This window comes from Hyaena hyaena, unplaced genomic scaffold, assembly GCF_003009895.1.
Source record: "Hyaena hyaena isolate Hyena2069 unplaced genomic scaffold, ASM300989v1 scaffold_942, whole genome shotgun sequence".
Classification (NCBI taxonomy): Eukaryota; Metazoa; Chordata; class Mammalia; order Carnivora; family Hyaenidae; genus Hyaena; species Hyaena hyaena.
Window position 1 is genome coordinate 383,993 of NW_024081572.1, and position 24,808 is coordinate 408,800.

General features: G+C 47.0%; 1 protein-coding gene across 1 annotated transcript in view; it reads right to left on the reverse strand.

Annotated features, from left to right (window-relative positions):
- Nucleotides 1–20,916, reverse strand: part of DUSP10 (dual specificity phosphatase 10) — a 39,955-nt gene extending 19,039 nt beyond the window's left edge. Inside the window, exons 1-2 of the mRNA XM_039221104.1 lie at nucleotides 20,809–20,916; nucleotides 17,753–18,606 (exon numbers count right to left, since the gene is read on the reverse strand). Coding sequence (XP_039077035.1) covers nucleotides 17,753–18,563 — 811 coding nt within the window. The 5' untranslated portion in view covers nucleotides 18,564–18,606; nucleotides 20,809–20,916. The remainder of the gene's footprint in view (nucleotides 1–17,752; nucleotides 18,607–20,808) is intronic.
- Nucleotides 20,917–24,808: the final 3,892 nt, after the last annotated feature.

The following is a 24,808-nucleotide window of genomic DNA, read 5'->3' on the forward strand; positions in this document are numbered from 1 at the left end:
TGTCATTGAGGAAACAGCCGAACAGTTCACAGTGCCGGGGCTCAGGCTGCCTCCAGCACCTTCTAGCAGTATGATATTAGCAAGGTTGCTTAACCTTTTTGTACCCTAGTTTCCTCATTCGTCAAAGGGGCTAATAATAGTGCCAATGGGCAACAGGAGAGTTATTGCAACTATTAATTAACTGATACTGGTAGTTATTAAAAGACATTATAAAGTATTTACTGTTTAGCACCTAAAGCAATACCTGATTTGTTTAGATGCTCATTAAATATTTCTAGGTTACATGACCTTTGGCAGGAGATGAGAAAAGGCCCGTTAATTGACAAGCACCTATTATGTGCGGTTCAGCATAATGTTAGGGATTCCAGAGATTCAAAAACAGACAGACCTATGTCTCTGAAGATAAATCTAATGAGACAAAGAAGGAAGGATCAAGGAACATTAGAGAAATTTACTTAACAAAGGGACTGGCAGAAATCTTTGAGTAACCTAAACTGATGCCATCAAGTTGTGACTCATGTAAGTCAGTGCCGGACCAAACCGGTGACTTCAGCCTGAGGACACAGAAATCTTGTCACTCTGTGGCTGGGAAGGAGGGCCAACAAGTCTCCTGGAGAAGGGGAACCTTTGGGGGACCAGCTATGACTAAAAGGGCTGTGACCCGAGACAACTTACATCTGGTGGCTTTGAACGCTTTCTCCTCCCTCCATGCCTCCCCGGCGGACATTCTGTGTGAATGATGGGAAGTGGAGATGGACGGGGGTGCCCGGGTGGCTTAGTCGGTTAAGTGTCCAACTTTGGCTCAGGTCATGATCTCACGGTCCATGAGTTGGGAGCTCCGTGTCAGGCTCTGTGCTGACAGCTCAGAGCCTGGAGCCTGCTTCAGATTCTGTGTCTCCCTCTCTCTCTTCCCCTCCCCCACTCACACTGTCTCTCTCTCAAAAATAAACAACCATTAAAAAAAAAAAAAAAAGAAGTGGAGATGGATAGAAATTAACCACAGGGAAGGAAAAAAGATTCAGGAGGGCACATCCAGCCTGTGGGACATCAGAGGACAGTGCAAGGGGCCCCCAGTTCAGTCACACACACATTTACTAAGCACTGAATATGAGCTGGAGGCTGGTACTGAGCATAAAAACTGGCCGTCTCACTTGGGCACGGTGGGCAGGACCAGACAGATGATTCAGACAGAGGGTCTTCACCGCTCCCAGCTCCCTCGCCGGAGTCTGTTTCTTCTGTGTCAGTGAAAGGGAGACAATGCTGGATCTAAAATCAGGAATTCTGGGTTCTTCTTACCCCTGTCATTAACCACTGGGCAAGTTACTTAATCTTAAGGCCACTGTAAAGCATGATTACATCATAAGAGCTTTTTTTCAAACATAGGAGCTTCCTCTTCTCTAAAAAAAAGGGGTGGGGGGGAGGAGTATCATAACCCTTGCTCACTCCCAGGAATAACATCGTGGGTGCTCTTGAAAGGCAGACAAGGGGCCTCAGGACCTCTGGTCTTCTGGAAGGTGGGAGGCTCAGGGGCAGGGGGTAAGAAAGGAATGCCCGACTTTCTGTCCCTCTTTACTGGTGTCTGATGAACCCACTTCCCTTTTAGACACCAGGACTGATTGACACTGCACAGTCACAGAGAGCGGCAGGGAGAGGAGCCTAAGAGCTACCTGTTCCCCTAACCTTGAACCTGAACTGCTCCAAAGAGCAAGTCTGGCAGAGTCCAGGATGGAAAGTGCCCAGGCCTGGCCCAAGTCGGAGAGACATCAAGTCATCTTGGGCATTTCAAAAGACCCCTTTTACGTCTCTAGAACCCTCGTTGTTTTCTTGCTAGCTTTCACTGGTAAAGGACGCTTCCCTTGCAATGAACACAATACACAGTTTAAGTTTGTCTCTTCTTAGAAATGTGCCTTCGAGGACAGCCCCAAGATGCCCTTGCAGATTCCACTTTCCAAGAGCTGGTGACCTCAGAGGCCTTTGCAGGACTGGAGCCAGGCCTGAGTATGAACAGGAGGGTAATGGTTAGTAGGACCACAGGCAAAAGGCAGGGTCTATTTTAAGCAGGAAATGAGAAACCAAACAAAAATAAATAGATAAAACACAGGATCGTGGTTTAAAGATTCAAACAAAAGTTTCCAAAGAAAGACAACAGCTGATTTGAACACAGTGTTTATGAGACGTAGTAGAACAGACTATAAAAGTATGGTTCTAGGCAATGCAAACTATTAAAAGAAAACCATGCCACAGAAAACGCTCCTGACTTACAGCATCAACCTACGTCAGTTTCCTATAAGGAACTCCATCCCAACATCAATATTTAAGAATCTCCAGGGACACCTGGGTGGCTCATTGGGCCGACTATAACTCAGGTCATGACCTCACAGTTCATGAGTTCGAGCCCCGAGTCGGGTTCTGTGCTGACAGCTCAGAGCCTGGAGCCTGCTTCAGATTCTGTCTCCCTCTCAGCCCCTCCCTCACTCACGTTCTGTCTCTCTCAAAAATAAATAAACATTAAAAATTTTTAAAAAGATAAAAGAACCCCTGGCATCAAGGAGACGCCATTACATATGTCCTCAACACTTATGTGGTGCTGTCTGGGAAATGAAGACACAGAAGGGCCCCCACGAGTTAAAGGCTAGAGGGTACTGGCTGTCCTAGTGTTAGAGACTTCCCCATCTCAAGACTGAGCCTCATGGTCAAAAGCATTGGCTAGTGGTGAATGACTCAAAGGCTGAGTCATTTTGCATGTCTAGAATGGAACTCGCCATTGCTGCTCATGAAATGGGGTTAGGGAGACAAGCAAGTGAAGCTGTCACACCTTGCTTTCCCAGTCACCATGCCCCTAAAATATACATCCGGACAAAAGGTGTCATTCCTGTAAGGCTGCGGCACGACTCTGACACTAACAACAGAGTCAGCACAGACTCCACAAGTTAAGGGCACAGTCCCCACAGAATGGCCCTTACTTCAGATGCCAGCTACCAGTTCAGGAGTCCCAGGCCACTCACACTTCTGACCACTGGGCTAACATTCTGGGATTCCCACACCCAACCTCCCCTCCCCCTTAGGTTGGATAATTCACTAGAATGACTCATAGGGCTCGGGAAAAACGCCGTACTTACTCTCACAGTTTTATTAGAAGGATACAAATAAGAACCAGCCAAATGGAGAGACACAGAGAGCAAGGTCTGGGAGGGTCCTAAACACAGGAGTTTCCATGCCCTGAGGACACCATCACCCTCTGAGCTCATCAGCGCGTTCATTAATCAGGAAACTGAACTGAGCTCCTGTGTTCAGAGTTTTTACTGGGGTTTCATCACATAGGCATGACTGATTGAACCATTGGGTCACGTGACCAAACTCAATTTCTGGCTCCCCTTTCTTATAGGAGGAGGTCTGACTAATACGAAGCCCCCATCCTCTAATGGCATTGTCTTCCTGATGGCCTTCCCCCATTCTGAATCGTCTGGCTAGCATAAACTATCACATTAGCATAAGCTTGGGTGTGATTAGAGGTTATGACCCAGGAACCAAGGAAAAAAGCCAGACAAATAATTTATAGTATAATTCACGAGTGGGGAAGAGTTTGGGCCCTGGGGTCAGATGCCTCTTGAGTTTGACTTCCTGCTATGTGACTTTGGGCAATTGACCTAACCTCACTCAGCTTCAGTTTCCTCATCTAAAAAGTAGATGCAGATGAAAATACTGTTAACTACTCTACAGAGATCAGCACCACTCAAAAGAAATGTAATGCTAGCTGCTATATAACAAAATTCTTTTCTAGTAGCTGCATGTAAAAAGCAAAAAGGGAACTGATAAAATTAACATTAATAATAATTTACTTTCTTCGACATGCCTCAAATAGTATCATTTCAACATGTAATCAATGTTAAAACAATTAATGACATATTTTACATTCTTTTTTTTTTTTTTTTACACAAAGACTCTGAATTCCAGTATTATTTTACACATGCAGCACATCTCAGTTTGGGCTAGCCCCATTTCAAAGGCTAAGTTGCCACATGTGACTCAACGGCCACCATATTGGATAGCACAGGGAGAGATAACAGCTGTTGTCATTTCCATTAAATGAGCTGGTGCTCAGTGCCATCCCACCCCCTTTTATAAATGTTAACTCAAATATGTATGTGCACGCGCTCACACACAGGTAGAGGCAGTGGCAAATGACTAAAATCTGAGATGCCAAAAGCCATAACGTGTCGGTCAGCCCCACAGAACATGAAAGGGCTCCTCTCTTCTCAGGAAAAGAACCACTGAAACTTGGAGTAGAGAGGTTCTCAGATAGATTATCCCATGTGGGCTCTTCTATTCCCCTGCTCCCATATCTCCCCAGCGCACGTTCACTTTTTTTAATGTTTATTTATTTTGAGAGAGAGAGAAAGAGAGAGAGAGAGAGAGAGAGAGAGAGAGCGTGCAGGGAAGGAGCAGAGAGAGAGGGAGAGAGAGAATCCCAAGCAGGCTCCACACTCTGCCAGAAGCCCGACGTGGGGCTCAATCCCACCACTGTGATATTATGACCTGGCTGAAATCAAGAGTCAGATGCTCAGTTGACCAAGCCACCCAGGCTTCCCCCCAACATATGTTTCATACAGGCAAAACTGAGGGACTGTGGGCAACAGCTTTCGATAGGGAAAGATGGCTCCAAGCACTGTGCGGCCAGATGAGGAAGTGGCAAGGAGCCGTGAATGGCCCGGGACTCAGGGGGGGCAGGGGGAGAAAACCATAGGGACAAGTTTGACTTCTTGAGTCAAGGAGCAGTCCCTCCTTACCCCAGGCCACCACCCAGAGCGGCCACCGCCCAGAGTGGCCACCGCCCAGCCACCAGCTATGTCTACCACACCAGTCACTCCCCCCTTCACTTCCCAGAAAAGGCTCAGCACTGTACATCCAGAAGAGTATCTATCACTAGCAGGAGACTGATTTCAAGGCAATTATTTAGGCGGCTTTGTAGCATGGGATTCTCGGGCCCCAAAGCATTCTCAATGGTTGTTTTGTCTTGTTTTGTTTTGTTTTTGGGAAATGATGCCATTTATTAATATGAAAGCTCTGTCTCTTAATGGTGACGCCCCACATTCAGCTTCTCCCAACTTTTATAAGGGAGAGCTGCCCATCACTTTGGCATTCATCCAATTCATTCAGTTCTCACTGGAGTTGGGGTGGGGGTGGGGTGCCAGCCGCCCTCAAGGTAGGAATAAAGAGTCCCACCTAATAAGGGCAGACGAATGCACTTTTTACATAATATGCAAGATTAATTATAATAAATGCGATCCAATTCACATACCTTATCAAGGAAGACAAGCTAATTATCTGTTGGAGAATTAGCTCCTATATAAAGGGCATTTTACCTCAATTTGGCAAAAAGAACTAATGGGAATAGTCTTTCCATTCTGATGTATTCTTTCGACTGCTTCAGCTTCAGCACTCAGAAGATGTGAATACTGCCCTAAATCCCCAGGGCTTAAGGAAGGGGGAAGGGGGAACAGAGAAACACGTCTTACTCAGCATCTCCCGGAGCCTAACTCTTTGTGCTGTTATTGTAATGATGTCCCTCTCAGAGTGTCTTATCAGCAGCATGAAACTGGGAGTGACTCATATTTATGACACGACATGGGGTTGGCCCTGCCGGACTGTTCACGTCCGCAAATGCCTGTTATTTTCACAGCGCTGAGTGGTGCCTCTGTACTTCCTCGCTCTGCCCACCAAAGCAGAAGTCCAAGATTTACAACACACTCCTCTAGGGTGCGGGTATCATACGTGCAGCTGCAATGTGCAGGGAGACCCATGATCAAGGACAAAGACTTCCCTCCAAATCAGTAACTTTGCAATCAGGGTGGAGGGGGAAATATAAAGCCAAGGTAGCTAGCCCCAGCCGCCATTCCTCAAGGCAGGGGTGGGGGTGGGGGTGGTAAAGAAGATTCCAGGCAAGGGATTCTCCTAAGAGGTTTCTCTTATAATACCAAAAACCTGGAAAGAAATTTAACCTCATTAATAGGCAAATTGGTTAAGTAAAATGTGAGGCATCCATAAAATAAGACGTTAGAACATTAAAAGAAAATCTGACTGCAATACAGGAATCAAACCGACATGCAATATAAAGTGAAAATGAATTTCAGTTTCTATATGAGAAATGCTGCAAAGTATGCACATATATGGGTAAAGAATGAAGAGAAGATGTAAAACTGAAACTAGGCCGGTAGGGGGGATGAGAAAAATCACCTGTTTTCTCCTTTCTAAAACATTCTTTTTTTTTTCTTTTTTCTTTTTTTCTTCTTCTTTTTTTTTTTTTAATTTTTTTTTTAAATGTTTTTATTTATTTCTAGGAGAGAGAGAGAGAGACAGCGTGAGCAGGGGAGGGTCAGAGAGAGAGGGAGTCACAGACTGAAACAGGCTCCAGGCTCTGAGCTGGCAGTCAGCACAGAGCCCGACGCGGGGCCCGAACCCACGAACCGCGAGATCATGACCTAAGCGAAAGTCGGACGCTTAACCGACTAAGCCACCCAGGCGCCCCTCTAAAACATTCTTGATATTCCAACAATGGGTATATAATTGAGTCTTTGTTAAGACTTAGTTTTGTAAGATTTCCTCATATAGAAATAGTATGTAATTTTCCGGGCTGGCACTGATTCAGAAAAAAAATACGATGTAGGTATCTATCCACCCTACTAAAAACAATGGGTTTTCCGAAACCTTTAAACGAAGCATCGAGGAGTTTTTTCCATTTGTATTGTATCAGCAGCAATGTCAACTCATTTTTCTGAATTACGGCACTCCTATAACCCCTGGACATAAGTAGGTAATGATGAATTATTTGTGTGGGTATTTGATATTATAATCATGAAACCTTTTTAATAAATGCTAGTCATTATGTGTCTGGAATTGTTCAAAGCACCTGTACACGTATTATCTAATTTACTCCTCAATTAATTCCACGAGGAAAGTGTCCTTGCCCTCCCCATTCCGTGGATAAGAAGACCAAGGCACACCAAATTTAATGTGCTCAAGTTCATGCTTCTAATCAGTGGCAAAGTCAAATTTGCAACTCTGCCAGTCTGTCTCTAGCACCTGTGCTGTTAACTTTCATACTATACTCGGTCTGCGGGAAGAGATAACAAATTCTGAAAAAGAACAGTGCATACAAACGCAAATCAGCAGACCAATTCATTGAGGTCAGTTACTAAGCTCACTGAAAAGAGAAAGGGAACAAAAACATGGAGTGATCTGGCCAAAGATTTGGACCCCTGAGATTTTATTTAATAACAACTCAGATAGAAACCAAAGGATTACATTCCGACTGGGGTTAAAAAAAAAAAAAACTACAGGGGCACCCAGGGGTATGGCTCAGTAGGTTAAGTGTCTGTTGATTTGGGCTCAGGTCATGACCTCTTGGCTGGTGGAATCGAGCCCCGCTAACAGCAGAGAGCCTGCTTGGGAGTCTGTCTCTCCTTCTCTCTCTCTGCCCCCCTGCTTCTCTCAAAATAAACAAATAAACTTTAAATAATAATAAATAATACATTACTAAACTAGACTTAGGAAACATGGATCCTATGCCAGTTCTGTTACCAGCTACCTAGATGCTCCTGGGTAAATAATCAGTGTCCACATCTATAAAATGGGACAGTTGGAACAGATGCTTAATAGTTCCTCCTGAATGAGTGAGGTTTCCAGCCCAGGTTCCCAGGGGGCTGTGCTGCTAGCCTTCAAGGGTGTCTGCTATGCTTTTTCCAGGGTCCATCCCTGCCACACGCCCTGATTATCTGAGCTGTATTTGTACACTTGGGCTGTAGAAGCAAAGAAGAAAGATAAGAAAGGAGAAGAAAGCAGAGGGGAAAAATAATAGACAGTAAATAGTTTGAGAAGAACTCTGTTCACTTATCTCAGAAAAGTATAAGCAGAACCTACTAGATGTTCCTTCTTCATGCAGTTCAGGGAGGGGGGAAATCTATAGTTAATGTTTATTATCCACACTAACTGAATGGATAAGGAATATATTAGGGTCTTTGGGATGTCATCATACATTATCTAATTTTATGCACACCTCATATCAGACAGTGTATCATCTATTCCTTCTTACCTACTAGATCTAACTTTGTCCCCATCTTTCTTCTGCTCTAATTCCACTCCAGGAAGTGACTAGATTACTCTGGGCAGAAGGAACACCACCCTCACAGCCACAGGTACCGTACGGTTCTCCACATTGAAAATGCACCGAAGCAGAAACCAACAGTGCTGTGCCCAGGCTCTCACAGTCCAATGACCTTGGACAAGTGCCTGGGCCTCTCTGGGTCTCAGTCACTTGTGTAGAAACTGGAGTGTTATCCTGAGCTATAATGCTTCCAGCACAGAGTCTGGTAGGCAAGAAACATCGCATAATGTTAGAGATAATTATTGCAGTTTTCAAAGTTTCTTTAATCAATCTGTTACGCCTTAAAAAGCCTCCGCCATGATCAAAGCCTGAAGTCGCCAAAAGCAGAGACAGGACCCAGGGTGAGGTCACGGGAGAAGACGGCTCTTCTCTGAGGACACAGAGGGGGCCAATTTTCTTACCGGTGGCCTTTTCAATTGAGAGTCTACAAGAAAATAGAGGAGGGGGGAGGAAGTAATAAAATTTAGGGCGCATCAGAGACTAGAGCACAGTGAAGGCCACCATTGGGCATGAGATACAGGCTCACTGATAATTAAGCATGTGGCCAGCTTGGAAGGAACTTGGGCCCCAACACTGTAAGAACTGGGTTTCCATTCTTGTTCACCAATCACTGCTTAATAGTATGGGAGGAAATACCAATTCTACCTCTGTAAAACTGGGGGGATCTGAAACCTTGCTCACGAAGCTGCTCTGAGAAAGAAATAAGACACAGATAGGATGGCCAGATGCCCAGCACACAGAAAGCAGTCAAGAGCTATTAATTTTTTTTTTCCAGACTATCTGGAAAATATGTATATTTTTTTAATTTCAGGGATGATAGGCTGGTCAGACCCAGGGTGGTTCTATGTGATTAAATGGTGTTCTGTTGTCAGATTAAAATATCACTTCATGGGAACCATAAAACCATCCTTAAAAAGTCCTATCATAAAAATGTGCTATTTTAATAAGACTAGAAATATAAGCCCCAAGAAAATGTCCCCTATCCATCTAAAGAAGCCCCCTCTTCGAGTCTGTGTTCAGACTTAAGAGGGAAGCAGATACTTTAATAACTAATGGCAACAACTCACTGTCTTAAACACAAGAACCCGGGACTCGAATCCCAGTCCTGGAAGACACTGTCACCATAACCCTGAAGGTATCCCTCGCCCTCACACTGTCCTGTTCCCTCTTCCCACTGCCTCTTCTTATGCTCCTCCCAATTTTCTTTTCACTTGCCAGTAGCAATAGCCGCAAATATCTAGCCCAGTGGTTGTGGACCTTGGGGCCATGATTCAAACTACGTGGGATGATTCCTTCCATAGAATAAATACGAAGTATTAAAGGATGAGCTAGTGATGTTCTGATGCAAAGAGGCAATGGCCGTGCCACCTGGGGACACCACAGAAGGCCAGCTGAGCTCACATTAGAACACGAGAAGTGGATGTGCCTCAAAGGGGACATCAGCTGGGCACTACCCCTGGGCCGGGCAGCTTTATCTATTTACCTGGTTGAGAAATTTGGCCACAGATGCCCAGTGGGGGTCCTACTTGGGTGGGGAGACCAAGAAAATGAAGGCCTTTGGTGGAGCCCTGAGGATGTGTGGCCTTGTTTTGTTTTCCATGAAATTCAAGTCTTAGAAGGTGGGGGAGAAAAAAGAGATGAGTAGGCCTTCACTGAAAATAAAACCTTAAAGACAATACAGATAATGTGATGAATCCACAAACACTTTTCTTCCTGTTAGTGATCTTCCACTTTGCCAGAGGCAGGGCTTGGGGTAACAGCCTTGATCTTGTACGAAAGTACCAGGCTGCATGGTTCATTTCCTTCACCAAGAGCAGAGGCTCAAGGTTTGTTTTCCTTTCAGTTACACATAAAATAGGGGTCTTGCTGGGCTAGAGGGCTGGAAAGTGTGTGTGTATGTGTATGTGTGTGTGTATGTGTGTGTGTGTACTTTTAAGTAATAGATGAGACGGGGCATAAGCTAGAAAAAAAAAGAAAAGATATTGTTATCTTCCTCTTGGCTTATGGATGAAAACATCTCAAGAGTTAAAGACTTCATAATCAGAAAATACACATCAACTTCAACATAAAATGTATATTTCTAAAATGTAGGGTAAAATTCAGGCTGTGATTCATACTTATCATTTTCTATTCCCTCCAATTTTTCTGAATTAGTAAGGTTATACGATATGAATGAAGAGGAAGTAGTATATGGAAACGCAGCCAATGAACACTTGCCCAAGAGGGACCCATATGGTTTAGGGGAAATAACACAGGCTTTGAAACGACAGACACTTGTGTTTTTATCCCAGCCTTGTTGCTTAGAGTAGTTTTTAATTGTACTTGCAAACTTTTTTTTTCCTGAGCAGGCTAAAACCTTGTCTTTGAAACATCATTTACATTGCTTATTTGCTTAGAATGCCCTCTTTTCATAGGAAAATAAACATCAGCCCATTCCTATCAGCAACATGTCCAAAATTAGTGAAGTCCAAATTACAAAGTTCCACTCTAATGCTCGGAAAAGCAGCCCTGAGCTCCTAAGGCAGAGAGAGAACACATATTCACGTTTTTTTTTAAAGTCATTTCTTTCTGGATCAAGTCTTAGAAAGAAATTCTGTTGGCCCAAGAAGATGTGCTTAGAAAAGGCTAGACTTCATCTTGCGAGGGAGAAATAAAGGAGAAAATGCCTAATGTTTCACAAACATGTGCTTCCTAGGAGAAGGACATTCCTCAAGATGAACTGTCCCTAAAAAAGATTGTGTAGCACGAGAGGATGAAGAAAACAAACAGGTACATGATCTTCAAGGTAGAAAGGATCTGAAATGTTCTGGCCTGGTCTGTATTTGCTCCCATTCTAGCATGTAGATTGTGAGGGTTACGGATTCCCCAGCACATAGAAGGCATTCAGTCATATTTGCCGAACGAATGAATGGATCTCCTCGACCCACAGGGTGTACATCCATGGAGACCAACCCTCAAAAAAACTCTAGAAACCTGAGATACTTTGGGACTAGGGTGCATTTCGATACATGTTCTCCAGCTCTTTCTTAAACCATCAAGTTCCCTAGAAGATGGGTTGAAGTCAATGTTGGTTTCTGTCCTATTATGCTAGGACCCAGGCAAATATCAAGACCGTGAGCTGCCGGTTTTTTAAAAGGGCTTAGACAGAGGACCCGACAGTTCTAGACTGACATCTCAAAATTCAAAAAAAGTGGTATCAATACCAAAAATGATTGATTACATATATTACTTCATATTTGTATGTTCTCCAGTAGATACTGTTATCATTAGATAATAACACCCACCCACACACAGACACACATATACACACTCTATCAACCTAGCAAGACCTATTTTAGCACTGAGGTCCAAGGCTTTAAAATTAATCATGTATGTGACCTTGGGCGAGTTAAATCTCTCTGGGCCCCATTTCAGTAACTGCACAATGAGAAAATTGGATGAGATCAATGGTTCTCACACTTTACTGCACGTCAGAATCACCAGGGAAAGCGTTATGCACAGCCCGTACCCCAGACCAATTTAACCAGAATCTCCAGAGGTGGGAACTGAGCATTGTAGATTTTAAACCACCCCAGGGGATTCCAGTGGGCAGCCCACAGGGACAACTAGGGAACTAGGGGACCTCTAAAGTCCCTTCCTACTCTGAAAACTGGGGTCTTAAGTCCAAAGAACGTGAGAAGACCTCTCCCTGGATTCAGAATTTCTCTCCCTAATACGGAGCATATCCTTGCCCACCTACTTGAGTTAAATCACCGGGGCACTGCACATCGACACATTTTTATGCCCAAACTGTTCCCCCAGGCTGGGGTAGGAGGGTCTGGCTGGTGATAATGTGGCCTAAGGAATCAGGAGTGGGTCTGCTTTTGGTCAAAGGCTCACACCCAGGCCGTGCAGGGTTTTTCTGCTCCTGTGAGAAAAACCCTTACCCTCCTTTTTCTAATCTAAAGTCATTATCTACTACTGCCAGGAAAGGAGTTTCTTGAACTTGTCCTTGACAAGCCAGATGGTTAACTTAACTGATCTGAATTGGTAAGGACAAGAGGTTGATACTTAACATGCTCCCACAGTACTGTGCTTAGAGCAATTTGCCACCCTCCCCACTGACCAGTGTCCCTCCCCACTGACCAGTGTCCCTCCCCAATGACCAGTGTCTAACCTTGAGGATCTGCAAGGGCACAAGGGCCGGAGAACAGGGCCCAGGGGCTGCTTGATTGAGAGTTATGTGCCAGGCACTTGATTTCCACTGTCTCAGTTCATCCCATGATGTTGCAATTATCCCTGTTTCACAGCAGAGAAGCGAAACCAGGGCTCTGGGAGGGGACCTGAGCTCCCTAAGGACACCTACAGTTGGTCAAAAGAAAAGCCTAGAACTGAGCTCAGGTATAAGTGGGCTAAACCACACTCTGCTGAGCACACAGTAAATGAAGAACTGATAAGGCAAGGACAGGGATGGGGGAGATAACTCAATTACATCTTTTCACTTATGTCTTAATTAGGAAGAAGGACAGGATATCCAAAAGCTCAAAATACAGGCAACCATGAACCAGTTGAGAGTGAAGGGCCAGGTCTCGTTTCAAGATCAGGCCTTCCCCCAATTCCCCCTCTTTTCCTTCTCATGTCATCTCCTCACAACTCAAAGCTTTGAGAACCTTTGAAAATGAAGCACACTCCCCCCTCCTTCCACCTACCCTTTTATAGTCAGACTACAATCCTTCTTCCAAAAATAAATCAGCTCGAGAGGCCAGAAAAAGTGACGCTTAATGGTTTTATACTTTCATTATTTAGTTATGGGACACTAGTTGGACAGATTTATCATCACATTTTTACAAATTCCCCTCCAAATAAATAACTCTAGGATATGCCCAAATAACTCTGGCCTCTTGACCCAACATGCTTTTATAATTATTTGGCACTCCAACCGTATGCTACTTAAATTAGGTAACAGTCACCAAGTTATTTTTAGGCCATAGCAACACACATACACACACACAGCCTTTCTCTCTTTCTCTCTCTCTCTCTCTCTCTCCCTCCCCACCCTGTGTTATACCCAGCTTGTTATTTGTACTCCTTCGCAAGAGGAGCCCTGACTGCCTTTTTGCTGGCGCCATTATTTCTGCTCAACCAATAGTAATAACAATATAAGGCTACATTTATTGAGTGCTTACCACGTATGAAAAACTGGTCTAGACAGCTTGCACACATTAATCCATTCCATTCCTAATCTAACACTATGAGGTAGCTGCTGTTATATTCTTTTATAAGTGCAGAAACTAAGGAAGTAAGGGATTAAGCAACTTGCCCAAGGGCGCATGGCTGTAAGAGGGGACCAAGACTAGCGTCAGACAGACTGGATCCCAAATCCTTCCTGAATGTCTCCACCATTTGCTACAAGGCAAATGTAAAGCACGTTTGGATGGTAAGCAGAGGCTCGGAGTAACAACAGTAAGTTCGTGAATATAGGTATGTCTTGATTTCACATATCTTTTTAAAAAACTCCTCCGAACACCCTGAGACACAAGAGGAAGACTTTTTGTTCCGCCACAAATCAAAGCAGAAATAGAATAATTTCATGGGTTGTGTTTCCGAGCACAACCATTCACTTGGTCTTTGTCATCAAACTCAGCATTGCCTACAAACGTTAACGTCAGAATCCTTTGCGATTATGGAAAAATGTGCAATCTATGTTGTTCATTCCTCGGGAATTGTGATGGAAGGTTTTATAGTATAACAATCTAACGCTCTAGGTTATCAAATTTTCCCTATGGATCAGCCTCTTGAAGGGATTCCCACTCCTCCACTGCTCCCCCACTCCACACCTCTAGCACAGCAGCAGGCCTGTGGGAGACTGAAGCCATCAGCCAGTCTTTGTTTCTTGACAGCACAGAGCAAGTACAGGCATGCGCCTTAGAGACTCACATAGAAGGGGGGCTACACACCCCCAGGGAAGCACCTAGAGCTTTCCCCCCACTTCACCTGCTTCTCCACAGACCTGAGAGCTACCCAGCCAGAGTGGAATTCTAAGTTTGAAAACCTCTCAAAAATGGTCACATGACCCCAAAGGATTTAGGAGTGAAAATGTTGTCCACTCTAGACTATAAAATATTCCCAGCCTTATTAGTTCTAAGACATTGAGTTCCAACGTGAAACATATTTGAACACTTTAAAATATTGTCTATGCTAAAAAATAGTTCAGCAACCAAAAAAAGGAAGAGAAAGCCAATAGGGAAAATACTGACAACAGTTTAGGTGATAAGCATACGGTGCTCTTCAACCTCTTTCTACTTTTCTATATATTTGCAAATTATTAGTAAAAACAAGTTTTAAAGGCACAAATTGTCTTTAAAGAGGAGGGAAGCAGACACTATCCTTTCCAACATAGGTAAATCAATGATAAAATAGTGCTCTGAACCCAGCTTTCCTGAAAAGTAAGGGTACCTTACAAACCCCATTAACAAAGATGGCAGCTCCCATGAAGGAAGGGAGCAGAACGGTCTAGACCTCTTATTCAGTTTGGTTAGAAATTATACTAAAAAGCAACTTTGGGTAAAAACAGATTGTAATTCTTTCAAAGACTTTGCAAATCCCTAAGTATTTGTTCGTTTGGATCATTTTCACCAGGATGAGCAGAAGTACTGGTCTGATGCCATTTATTCTTCGGAAGCTGAGAATAAAACATGGATTCAGACGTAGGTCACCACGGGGAGGGGACTGTAAATTAGAACAGTAACTTAATCCCAGGGGCTTCTGCGCCTCTGATCAGTTTCTTCCCAACCTGACACAGCATTACTAAAATGGTAACTGAGCAGCCGCTCTACTTGACAGGCAGCACCAAAAATGGAGAACATGGCATTGAAATAGGGGGACATAAAACTTGGACAGGGAGGGTAGCAACCAGTGTTTACAAACATAAACCAGAGAACCAGTTGGGCCAGCCATAAATTACCCAAGATTGTACCGAAATCTCTGAAGATAAATTAATGAGGCCCTAGAAGTTTCTACCTTAGACTTGCAACTACCTTCACCCCCATAGCTTCCCTGCGAAAATCACTCATTCCAAAATGGTACCGCTACCACCTTGCTAAAATAAAATCTTACATCACCAAGGGAGGGGATCAGTGTCGTGAACCTCAGCAAAGAATCCAGACCAGAATGGTCTGCTTGACCCATTCGAGAACTTGGGAGAAGTTGCTGGCCATGCACTTCTGAGAGATACCCACCCCATTCTTCACCTCAGTGGTGCTAGGATATTAATCTTTGGTTTACGCAGATGAAAGGGTAGCTGGGGGGTTCTAATAATGATCGCTTTCCTTTCTTCCCCATCTTGGTCCCAATTTTAAGCCGTTTCCCCCAAAGAGACCAAAATAGTAATGACGACAATAATAAATAAATTAGACTACAGGCCCTGTGCTCCTAAACTATATATTTTCAACCAAATTCCCACATCTTTGAAGAAAAAAACCCCCCAAACTACAAATAATCGAACCTCTACCACCAGCGCGTCTTCCAGGTCGACCGCAGCTGTGTCTCACCAAACCGAAAATGACGAGCCCTCACGCGGCCGCCCAGGGTGCCCAGTGGTGAGGTCAGCAGCATGTCCGGCCCCGCCCCACTGAGGCAATCTTACTCACTGACACTGAGGAACAAGCCCAGGCTGCCTGGGCGCTCAGCTGCAACCACCGGAAAGGAACCCCACTTCCATCGGTAGCACCCCGGAGACTCATTTCCCAGAGATCGACAAGCCACCCCCAAACACAACACTGTCCACCGCAAGGAGGGTAGGATCTACAACTCCTCCTAATCACCCTCATCTTCAAGTCCAGGGTCACCTTCATTTGTACTGTTTGATGCCCGCCCTCAGATCACACAGACACAAAAGGTCTACTTTTTCTTAACAACATCTACGCTACATGAGCAAAGAGAGGTCCACCAAGACTACCCGCTAGTCCCTCTCTATGCTCCCCATGACAAACTATTACAAATGGGAAATTTGTAGATTGCATATTTTCATCTGAAAAAGCCAAGCCAAGATCATGGTGAGAGAACACTAGCTGGGTAAGCCTACTGGGAATCACTCAAAGTCAACCAAACATGGATAGAAATGATAAAATACAGAGCTACACAGAGGAAAACTGAATATATCCGTAACTCTAAGAAAACTCATCAACCCCAACAAAAATGTCTGGGCCCTGCTGACACTCTCTGGATATGGCCTCCATTATGTTCTCCTTCCCACCAGAGCCCACCAACCCTAAGAAGAGTTGTGCCTATTTGGGATCACAGTGACAGCAAGCTTGAGGAGATCAGGGGAGGATGGGACAGGGGGTGGGGTGTACCGTATCAAAGTGAATTACTTGGAACCATATTTCCAAGAACACCACTTAAGAAAAGGCAGAATGCATCGCTGGGAAGACAAGGAGCATGGCGGAGCTGTCACACCAAGACAGAACAACCGACTTGCTCACCCCAGTGGCCTGTTGAATTTCAATATGCAACGTGTTCCAAGGAACCCAGCAATGCCTTTGGTCGACACACTTCAGGAGACTTAGTGGTGATGTGGCTCAGAAACCGTATATACTTGGTTCCAATACAAGAGAAGAAAAGAGAGAAGATGACTGTTTCTCACCATCACCCAAGGACAGAAGACACTGAAGAGGAAGAGTAGCATGTGGTGCCCCAAAGGACACTATCTGCCGCCAAAGAGGGGCAACTGGGAAAGATTCAAGATGAGGGGTCCCCTGCTATGTTCGGCAACACGGTGTGAAAAGGAGCTCAGAAAAGAGTGGGTAACTCATCCTTCCTGCCAGGGCTCAGCAAAGCTGACCTCACAGTTATTCCTCATCCAGGGTAAGGGGGCATGTGCCTCGCCACCCCAGCCTGGAAGGAGCCACGACACCAACGGTTGCCAGGGGAGGCCAGAAAGAACAACAACAGGTTGGGGGGAGATATTTCATAAAAATGTCTCTGTCCCCCTGGAGCTTTGGCAGAAGAATGGATGTTTGGGGTACACTTAACACTTTCTGTGGGGCCTTGTAATAAGGGTCTCTGCCCTTCTCGAAGGTCACTTTATAAACCATATAAAAGGCCAGCTGGCCACAGAGGTGAGAAAGAAGAAGATTTCCCCTCAAAAAACTGGTACCTGTAGGTTCACTTGAAGTTCATCATAGTTGTTGCTTCCTCCATTCCATCAACTTTGGTTAAATCTGAGAGACAATGACTTTCCAACTGGTTATTGACTGGAATAGAGCTACCAGCCCAGTTAGGACTTGAGAACCCCTCTGGTGGTACAAAGCCCCTCTTTAGAAAGACGAGAAAACCAGTCTCAGAGAGGGGAGATGCTCGCACCATGCAAATGAGAGGCCGAATCGCGACTAGAACCCAGGTCTTCTGGCTTCCAGTTCTGTGTTACTGGGCTTTTCTCACTCATACCAGGATAGCGAAGGGCAAAGAAGGGAAGGCGAGAAGAAGAAAGTCTAGTTTGGTCTCGGCTCGCCAAGGTTAAGGAGAATGCTGGAACTTCTAGGACCGAACCCGCTCTGAACCCAGGCTAATAACCAGGACTGCGCTGCGGAAGGGGGGCAGGGAGGGCATTACCTTTCAACACCAGAGGCTCTTTGCCTTCTCTCTTCAGGGACTCGAGGACTATGTGAAGAGGCTGGGAGGGCATCACTCGGCTCGGCTCATTGGTATTCTCATCATAAACTATAATTTCTTTGGAAAAGATCCTCTTGAAAGAGTCCTTGCCTTCCCTACAGGAAATCAAGTCTAAGACCGTGATCTTGCCCTGCTGCAGTCGCCGCCGGCTGATCTTGTCGGCACAGTTGATGTGGACAGCTCCTTGGATGTGACTTTTATTGTACTCCATGAAGGGCCGGCAGTCGATGATGACAGGGCCCTGGCTCGGCAGGTGGCTCTTGCTGCCTTTGGTCATCTTCTTCGCCAAGTCATTGGGGTAGATTATTTTGATGCTGGCTAGCTGCTTGGGGGTCCCCGACACAGAGCTGCCCACCCCACCTGACGGACTTAAAGGGCCTGCGTTCTCATTGCTGTTGACCATCGGGTTGGCAGGGCAGGCGGTGGAGGTTCCGATGGCAGGGGCGGTGGGGCCAGCGGCGACGGCTTGGGTCTGGGCCTGGTTGTCCTTGTCATAGGTTGCCACAGTGCAACAGCTGGCACTGCTGCATCCACAATTCAGGGAGCGGGCAGAGCCGCTGGATGAGGGCATATACGTCAGATTCGCAGCCTTGAGGGATACGACGGTGGTGGCAATGACCGCGGCGTGGCTGCTACTGCCTGGGGCGGCAGAGCCAAGGTAGCTAGAGTCTAAACAAAGGTTGAGATCCTGAGGTCGGACGGGCCTAGACAGTGCCACTACTACCCTGTCGTCTAAAGGAGACGGAGGCATGAGGAGGCTGAAAACTGGCAATTCAAGAAGAACTCAAGACAGTCTGTAAAGAAGGGGAGGGGGAAAGAGAGAATAAAGTCACGTGACACAAAAGGCAGTCGGCTCCAAACCCTAGGAAAGACGTCTGCTTCCCTCTGAGGGAAGTGGTCCTAAGGGCCCTCTGCCACGCCTCTCTCAAAGCCTGGAGCTCATGTTTCTGGGTTCTAAGAGGATGCCAAGCTGAGGGCCCCCGTCTATGTGGTTACCAAGTCTACGGTTACTTGTACAATCTACACAAATGCTGACGAACCACCTTTCGTGGACCCACGGCAAAAGTCAGCCCCGGAGAAAGCAAAGGCACAAAGAATTCGACAAGCTCAAGACGGAAAGGAAGGCTCTTAAGAAGCATCTGTTCTGGGCCTCCTCTCCTGGGCAGAAGCAACGTGCAACCATCCGAGAAAGAGCCACTTGCCCACTCTTACATACTTCCCATTTCGGCCCCTCACCCGCTGCAAAGGCAGAGGAATGACCAAGCACGCTGGCATGGCTCCCCGAAATATACAGCAGCTAAGTATACATCGGGGGCGGATGGCAACTTTCTGCAAATCGGAATGAAAATGGCCCCCCCCCCAAGTGAATCTCTTTACTCAGCAGCTCTTCTTTTCTTGCTTTCCACTCCTTTGAGAAGCACAACACGGTCATATTAAAAAAACTCCCGTGTTTCCTGTCAGTCTCCTAGAAATTAATCTGCATTTCCCCTTTTGTTACAAATGAAATGTCCTGATACAAAGCTTCGGGCCAAGGAGCCACGTCTTGTAACCCCCAACTCTGGCAGATCCTCTGCTCCTCTGCTGCCGACCTCATCCACACACCCCCTCCCCCGCAATACACAGACTCCTGCCTTTAGGGAAAGAACCACTTCACTCTCCCTCCTTCGTTTCCCCATTGGCACACACTATGCATCCCAGAGCTTCTTTCAATGGGAAGCAGCCACTGTGGAGGATATTTCAATCCCCCACAGATAGACCCTCGCCCCTGGAAGAGGATGAACTCCATAGAAAGGACTTCCCAATTAGCCAGTCCCTGTTAAAGGGGGCAGGGAAGGGTTGCCCACTAGGTCCACCTCCTGTCTCATGAGAGAACGCCTGCAAAGGAACAGTGCCTTCCTTCCCTGTAGGCACGGGGGGCACTCTACGACCAGACCCTCCTGGCTCCTCTGCTATTAGACATGCACAGAGAAAAGAAACCAAACTCCATGCGAGAATCGCTCACCTAAAGGAACTTTAAGAGATGTCTGGAAAAATGTCATCTATCACCCGTCTACACACGACCGTCACCATTCTCTGACACAGAGCCAAAGGGTCACAGGCAGAATCCACACACGCGCGCACACGCATACACACAGAGGCACGCACCCAGCACGTCCACAGATCCCCACCGACTGAGGTTTCTCTCGACCACCTTTGGATGGGAGAGGAGGATTCATCCCCTTCCCCCCTCTCTCTCTCCTCCCTCCCTCACTCGCGTAGTATTTTTTTTTTTTTGAAGAGCAAGTACTATTCCAGAAGCTATAACTGTTTCCCAGCTGGACCAAGCTGTGAAAGTCTTTGCTATTGTGTTACCAGGTAGGGCTCGTCCCAGGATCAACAGCCCATTTCCTTTGCGAGGGACGCAGAAGCGTGTTCACGGAGACACAGGCTGGGACCCCCACCTCCACACGGAGTGCGCGGCTCGCTCACACACACACACACACACACACACACACACCCATACACACGCGCGCGCACGGAGTGTATAAAGAGATCTGCATCCCTGCAGCAGAGGGTCGGGCGTATATATTGCCCGTGAAACCATCCACACTGGCCCAGGAAATCTCCCAGAGAAACACTGAGCTATCCCCTCTCCCTTACTAGTCGTCCTTCTACCTAAAGCAAGGGGCTGGAAAGAAAATTAAGTCGTTCGAGAATGCTACTTCCCCACTCCTGGGCGCTTATCTCCCTTCGCAAAACACAGCACTCACAAGCCCATGGCATTTAAAACTGCCGCAAAGCATCCCAACAAACCTCATTTTTTCTTCTCTCCAAATCCAACTAGACTGCAGAGAGAGTAAACGCACAGGGCAGCGTGAGCCAACAGCCGGAACCCTCTAACCTCACCTGCTGTGGCTCCCCCGTGAGCATCGCATCACACACACTCGCTCACACTCACACTCACGCCGCCTTACGCTCCCAGGCTCTCAGGAGTAGCCGCGGTGACTTCCACTCACTTCATAAATAAGTGTAGCCCTCCACCATCTGGCGCTCCGCTTCAGCTATGGATTCGCCCATTCAGCCCCCATTCACTTGGCTTCATTGATCTCCAGCAGCAACATAGTTACTTTCTCTTTTGCTACACTGTAAATGTAAGGTTCTGAGGGGGCGGGCCGGCTGCCGACCGACGGCATGTTGGGCCAATAGGAATCCGGAGAAAGCTCACCGCTACCTCACAGCGCCCCGCGACCAATGGGCAGCCTGGGGGGTGGAGCCGGGGGCGTGGCCTCGTCTCTTTAAGGAGGGTTTATCCGACGCCGCTCTGGGTCCTCAGAGTTAGAACCCGGGCGGTGATGTCATTGGCAACCAATCAAAAACTTAAAAGGGCCAGCCGGGGCCCGCGCGGAGCAGCTGCTCTCTATTTACATGTAAACCGAACCGGCTGGACGCGGTTAACCCTTTCCGGGGCTGAAGTGTCAATGGGCTGGACTCGCCGCTCCGGCTAAAACCGGCTCTGTCCCTTGGCCAGGATCCCCCCGCACCCCCTCCCGCGGGGGGCAGACCACGCTTTTCTTTTCCTGATCACTCAGGACGGAAGATCAAAAGTGTCGGAGGAACTTTTTAAAGGCCAAGCAGCGTGCCCGGTGGAGAAACCGGGTTCTCCGAGTCGCTTCGACAAAGCCTAACCCGAGAGCCGCGGACGTCGCCGAGCCGCCCGCGGTGGGACCGACGTGAGCGCGCTGGGGGGCCCGCGGCGCGGGCGCAGCTGCAGAGCCGGCGGGGCGGGCCGCGCGGAGCGACGACCACCCAGCCAAGCTGCGCCCCGCGTCTCCGCGCCGGCGGACTCGGCTCCGCGTCGCCGGGAAGCGTCGGCCGCCCGCCCGCAGATGTCGCTGCCCCTCCGGCTGCCCCACTGCTACCCCGCGCGGCGGAGGCGCGGCGCCCCCTGGCTCGCCCGCATCTGCGCCCCGGTCACGCCCCCGCCGTCCCTCCGCCCGCGTCCCGGGGCGCGGCCGCGAGCACGGAGGCGGCGCTGCGGAGGGCTGCTCAGAGGCGGCGGCCCGGGTCCAGGCCGGCAGCTACAGGGAGCACGCCCACTAGGCCGGCGTCGCGGGGCTCGCGGCGCGCTCGCCACCCCGCCGGAGACCCGTCTGCCGCCCGGCTCGCGGGGTCCCCACGTCCTGGCCTGCCGCCCCCTTCCCCGCGTCCCGGGCAGCCGCCCCGCCACCCCGCCACCCCGCAAGGCCCCAGGCGAGCCCGGGACTATCAGCCCGGCGCTTCTGGAACACCGCCGCTGGCGGACGGGAGCTGGAGCTGAGAGTAAATAACCAGATTGAGTGTGGCCCGCGAGGCGTCGGGGAGGCGGCGCCACCCCTCTGGGTTTTCCAGACTTTTGCCGCCCGCGGGGTCGCGGGCCCAGGCACAGGTCCCGTGGAATAGAGTCGGGGTAGGGCCGGGCGTGGTGAGACAGGCCGGCTTGAGCCTGGTCAGGAAAATACCAGGGAAGCTGCGAGAAAGTTGTCTTGGGGTTTGTAGAGGGGTGGAGATGACTAGGTGAACTGCAGAGAGCCTTGCATCACCGAACCCTAAAGAAATAGAGCTTTTTCTGTTTCCCTCTCTGGTCTCAGCCAGGAGGGAAGGAGTGAAATAATTACAGTGGAGTACATACTTTACATTAGGAGCACTATAGAAATTTGGCTATGATTTTTCTCTTACTAGCTTGGAGGTGTTTGGAGACATTCTTCAGGCTCCAGGCCTATTAAAGTAAGCAAAGTGGCGGTGACATATTCGTATAAGTGCAGATCTGAAATCAGAAGATGCCGTACAATAGCCGACTATGTTCACAGAGCTACTAAGAAATCCCCTTCGGTTCCCCTGGAGGGAAAATATATGTATAATTTTCACACAGGTGCGCACACACAGTCCAGTTTTCACACTAGTGTTTCAACGTGCAGTAAGTGATTACAATCATATTTAAAAGCTCATACGATCACCTTTTGTGCAACCCTTCTGCATTCACACACCAATGCACCTACACCCTTAATGATAACTGAGTCCTTGGGGCAAACCCATTGGTCCTTAAACCTTGGGGATAAGCAGATCCTGGCAGAGGAAGTTGGTTTTGGGTAATTTCCATAGACATCCGAGAAGAAGTTCCCAGAGGGTCTATCCTGGATCTATTTGGAACTTTAATAGCTTGCCTTTCCCTAACCATAGACAATTATTGGGGGGAAAAAATGTTCACTAATTCAGGGTCAGAGAGTTCTGGATAGAAGTCCTGATTCTGACACGTGTCTGTTATGCCTGTTCATCCAGACTTACTGTGTTCACTTATTTATCTGTAAGATGGTAATACCCCAGCCCAGAAGGAAAACGGAAACGGAAAAGCCCTGGGGGGGACCGGACACTTGAGCTGGTAACTTGGGTGCCTCTGTTTCAAAGCACTTGTGATCTCTAGATTATGAATTCATTGCTAATGCCTCACGACCTAAGCCCAAACAAAGTACGGATTTATACAATTACAGAGGAGTTTATAACAGCTTCTCCCACAGGCCCAGAAGGGGAATGACACTTCAAAAACAAATGTAACTCATTTAATGAGATGATTATTTTATTATAGTTTCGAACTACTGGATTTTTATAATTTAGTTGACTAAGAATCAAAGCCATCCAAGTTGCAAAATTAGGAAAAATGGCAAAATTCCTCATCATTTCTCAAACTTGAAACATGGAAGAATTACCAGATCATTAACATACAAACGTAATTGTTTGTTTGCTTTTAACTAAGCATCTCTAAAGGTCCAGTTTATGTTCAAATTATAGAGTGGTTGGAAACGGGGAGCCTGCAGATCTTTCCCATTAAAGTCACGGATAGGATGCACCTGTGCTTAAGCCATTTAAGGTTCTATATCTGTGTTTTCTGATATGGTAGCCATTTGCCACATGGGACCATTGAACACTCACAGTGTGGCAAATAGGAATTAAAATGTGCTGTGCATTTAAAATAAATGCTGATGGCTCCTGGCTGACTCCTGGGTGACTCCGTGGGTTAAGCTTTCAAGTCTTGATTTCGGCTCAGGTCAGGATCTCATGAGTCATGGAATCGAGCCCCAAGTCGGGCTCCATGCTGAGTGTGGAGGCTACTTGGGATTCTCTCTCTCCCCCTCTCTGCTTTTCCCTCTCCCTCTCTCATGCTCTCTCTCTAATCTCTCTCTCAAACCAACTTCACAATAAAAACTACATGCTGGATTTTGAAATTTCACGTAAAAATGTGGAATACCTCAATTATTTTTATATCAATCACATGTGTAATTGTTCGAATATGTTGGGTTCAATAAAATATGTTAATGAAATTAATTTTACCTATTTTTGTATTTGTTTATTTTACTTCTTAGAATATAGCTATTAACAATTTTGAAAAGACTTATGCACTTGACATATTTTTGCGGGCAGTGCTGTTCTGGAACTTGCAGTTGCTCCTTTGATTTGAGGTCACTTTGGTGCCAAAGGGACCAGAGCCACTCAGTGCTAGACCTGAACCCGACTTAGAGCTTATCTAGGCCGGTGGTTTTCAAACTGTGTTAGGAAGAGCCACAGGGGGTGGAGACGCCCAGGCCAGGGAAACGTTAAAGAAGGGGCCCTGAAGGGGTGGGGTGGGGGGGTAAACTGAAGGAGCTCTTCCTCACACACTGGAGATATATTCTTTTATTCCCGAGACTCCAAAGTAAAGGTTTCTTTTGAAGAAAGGATTCTGGTTGGTGTTTTGTTTTCTTTTGTTTCATTTTCTTTTGTTTTGCTTTAATCCTGGCCCATCGTGTTGCCCGTAAGGCAAATCTGAGGTCCAAGGAATGGAGATGACCGAGTCAAAGCCATGCTTGACCTTGGGATTTGACCTCAACTTCACTTAAAGGTCCAGCGTGGCCTCTACAGTAGAGGAAGTGACCGCCCCGCTGGGGAATTACTAAACTCCCTGTTTCAACCGAGGCGAGCCAGTCCCCTTTCCAAGCAGTGAACAGT